The following is a 3,213-nucleotide window of genomic DNA, read 5'->3' as shown; positions in this document are numbered from 1 at the left end:
CTTTGGATCTGTTTAATTTTGGACATAAATATTTTCGAAATCTTTCAAATTTTTTGAATGAAAATGCCATTAAATGTGTCTTTACAGCTTAAAATATTGTCTATTTCTTAATTTCATTGTCCGCTAAAACCTATTTAAATTAAAAATGTTGCTTTTTGGGTCAAAAATTGTTTGTTGATCAAATTGCAGTTAATCTAAGTTATTTCAAACCCTCCAATACTTTCAACATAAAATTTACAAGGAACATTTATTATTTCACATCATCCAGGAAATAAGGTAAAACGTCAAGACTGGAAGCAGCTTGTGGAGCAGAGACCAATTATCAACGACATCCAAAAACGATGGCCAGCCCAATTTCAGGAGAGTHAAGTAAGTAAATTTGTAATTGTATTTACAGCATCTTTTCCCCAAAATGGATATTGTTCAGATATTTAACAAATGTTTTTTTCATGTGTTTCATATTTTTCAGGTGAATGCTGAGTTTCAACGCATCACATCTAAACCTCTACAAACAAAGTTCCTTTCTCGGTTTGACCTCCTTTCCAACAAACTTATAAAGATTTTGGACAGCAAAGGCGGCGTGAAGGGGCAAAAGATCAAGGCCATCTTTGCCAGAAAGGATTCGGTCAGTACACATGCATGTATCATTCTGTATATTGCTTCTATGTTGGAGCTTTGTTTTAAATATTTTATTATATCACCACCACTCATACATATGCAATTCATTTTGAAGTGCCTTTCATCAACAATATATGTAAATTCATACAACATGGTTCAATATTTTTAGTAATTTTTTTTATTACCTCATGAAAAATTTTCTCACTTCACTACTATCACAAGCAGAATTGGTTTTAATTCTTTCTTTATTTGTTGCTCTGTTCCAGGAATCTATCAATGCTAAGAGGGAATGCATCCTCAGAAGTCTTGTCATCTACCTCAGTGAAGACCCTGACTCATTCTTCAAAAAATATCTGGTAAGTTTATTACAATGTTTCTATATTGTCAACAAAAATGTGTTTGTCATTATTACTTGTATGACATTCATGTGAAGTTATTGTTTCCTAATAAAATTCAATGTAAACAATCCTGTTCTGATAACTTTTTAATTTGATTGAAGCTATTTGAAAAGCAGGGTTAAACTTGGTATTTATTCTTCAACATGTTGTACCACATTCCATTATTAAACTATGCAAGATATTTGTGGTGTTTTTGTGTAAGTGTACAAGTCCTGCTGTTTGCATATTTACTATTGACTTTATTTTTGCCTCATAGAGCACAAGAAACTGATATTGAGGCAAAGTGTGCAACAAACAATTTTTTTATCCATCCATCCATCCATCCATCCATCCATCCATCCATCCATCCATCCATCCATCCATCCATCCATCCATCCATCCATCATTTTCTGCTTTATCCAGTTTTTATGTAAGTCTAAAACAGCAAGGGAACAACACTCTATGTTATGCGCTCTTATTTTTATTATGGGGAATTTTAAAAGTGGTTTAGCTCATTTTGGAATTATGGGGAGACAAATAAGATGGTTTTTGGGATATTTACAGAAAGCGNCATGCTGTACGTTTTTCTTTTCGTGTGTACGTACAGTTTGCGTGAGTATTTGAATGGATGTGCTCGGTAGAAGTGCTGGGCTTTTAGTTTGCATTCTGCTCATTTTGTATATCTGAAGTGATCTAAACAATACGCAATGCACTCTCGCGTTTTGTTACTTACTGTATTAAGTTCAATATTTTGTTTAGATACATTTCTAAATTTGAAATTGCGCAAATACAAACCTCTTTAATGTGAAAAGAAATGTTCCTTATAATTTAGATCAATGTCTAACAGCTCTGTGCTCACGTGTGTGTTGTTTGGAATGAAATATTATGAATGTTTTGAATTTTTTTTTTATGCGGCTGCAAACAGAAACATGTGACTCAGGGGGTCGCTGTAGGTTAACATAAAAGTGAAGCAGACATTAACCACATTGAAAAACCTTAGGAGGTTCTAATTGTGCTTGGAGAGAGAGAGAAAAACGTTCCAGTTATTTCATCATCGTTTTTGCTATAAGCTGATCTGATCTATTTTGGAACTATTTGTTTTGTTGGTTTGCATTTTGAGCAGAAGCTGGAATGGATGCATTTCGGAAAATGGAAGACAAAAGATTCAGAGCGCTGTCTCTGATTCTCTGCTTTGTTCCCTCGATCATCCACCTCGTTCATGGAGATCTGAGCTATTCTTTCTCCGAGGAGATGAGTCGGGGATCTGTTATCGGAAATGTAGCCAAGGATCTGGGGCTCGATCTGAAGATTTTATCTTCCCGGAACGCCCGAGTGGATTTTGAAGGGAATCAGAAGCGCTACTGTGACATCAACCTGAAAACCGGGGAATTAATGACATCTGAGAGAATCGACAGAGAGAGCCTTTGTGCTAAGAGACCGTCATGTGTTTTAAAGGCAGATCTGGTGTTGGAAAATCCGTTAGAGCTTCATCGTGTAAGTTTCCATGTGCAAGATGTGAACGATAATTCACCAAAATTCAAAAAGAATTTGATTGAAATGGAAATAAGCGAGTCAGCAGATAGAGGTAACCGCTTCTCTATCGAGGAGGCCCATGACGCAGATATAGGCCAGAATGCTGTGCAGCGATACATCCTGCAAAAGAACGACAACTTTATTTTGGCACAGGACAACAAACGCGTTCAGCTATTATTAGAACACGATCTTGACCGAGAAAAACAAAAAGACATCAGTTTGCTCCTCACAGCTTTAGACGGTGGATCTCCTCAGAGATCAGGTACTGTAGTTATTCATGTCTCTGTGCTGGATGCTAATGATAACGCCCCAGTGTTCAGTCAGGCTGTTTATAAAGCCAGTCTGCCTGAAAACTCTCCACCTGAAACAATAGTGATTATTGTTAGTGCTACTGATGCAGATGAAGGAGTGCATGGAGATGTGACTTATGAATTCGACCATGTTTCCCAAGAAAATCAAAATTTCGTCTTGAATCCCATAACAGGTGAGGTTAAAGTAGCAGGAGATATTGACTTTGAAAGGAAATCTTTGTATGAAATGCAGATCATTGCTAAAGACGGTTTGGGTTTGGTCTCATACGCTTCTTTAATTATTGAAATCACTGATGTTAATGATAATGCTCCAGTTATATATGTAAAATCTCTGTCTAATCCCATACCTGAGAACATCCCACCTGGTACAGAGG

The 3,213-nt window shown here is 36.3% G+C and overlaps 1 protein-coding gene across 1 annotated transcript in view; it reads left to right on the top strand.

Annotated features, from left to right (window-relative positions):
- The first annotated feature begins 2,023 nt into the window (after positions 1-2,023).
- The window catches only part of LOC106516835 (protocadherin gamma-A11), a 52,036-nt gene continuing 50,846 nt past the window's right edge, over positions 2,024-3,213 (top strand). The window contains exon 1 of the mRNA XM_014007393.1: positions 2,024-2,741. Coding sequence (XP_013862847.1) covers positions 2,127-2,741 — 615 coding nt within the window. The 5' untranslated portion in view covers positions 2,024-2,126. The remainder of the gene's footprint in view (positions 2,742-3,213) is intronic.

This window comes from Austrofundulus limnaeus, unplaced genomic scaffold, assembly GCF_001266775.1.
Source record: "Austrofundulus limnaeus strain Quisiro unplaced genomic scaffold, Austrofundulus_limnaeus-1.0 Scaffold1, whole genome shotgun sequence".
Lineage (NCBI taxonomy): Eukaryota > Metazoa > Chordata > Actinopteri > Cyprinodontiformes > Rivulidae > Austrofundulus > Austrofundulus limnaeus.
Note: the sequence above shows the minus strand (reverse complement) of the source record. Positions and strands in the feature narration are given on the sequence as shown.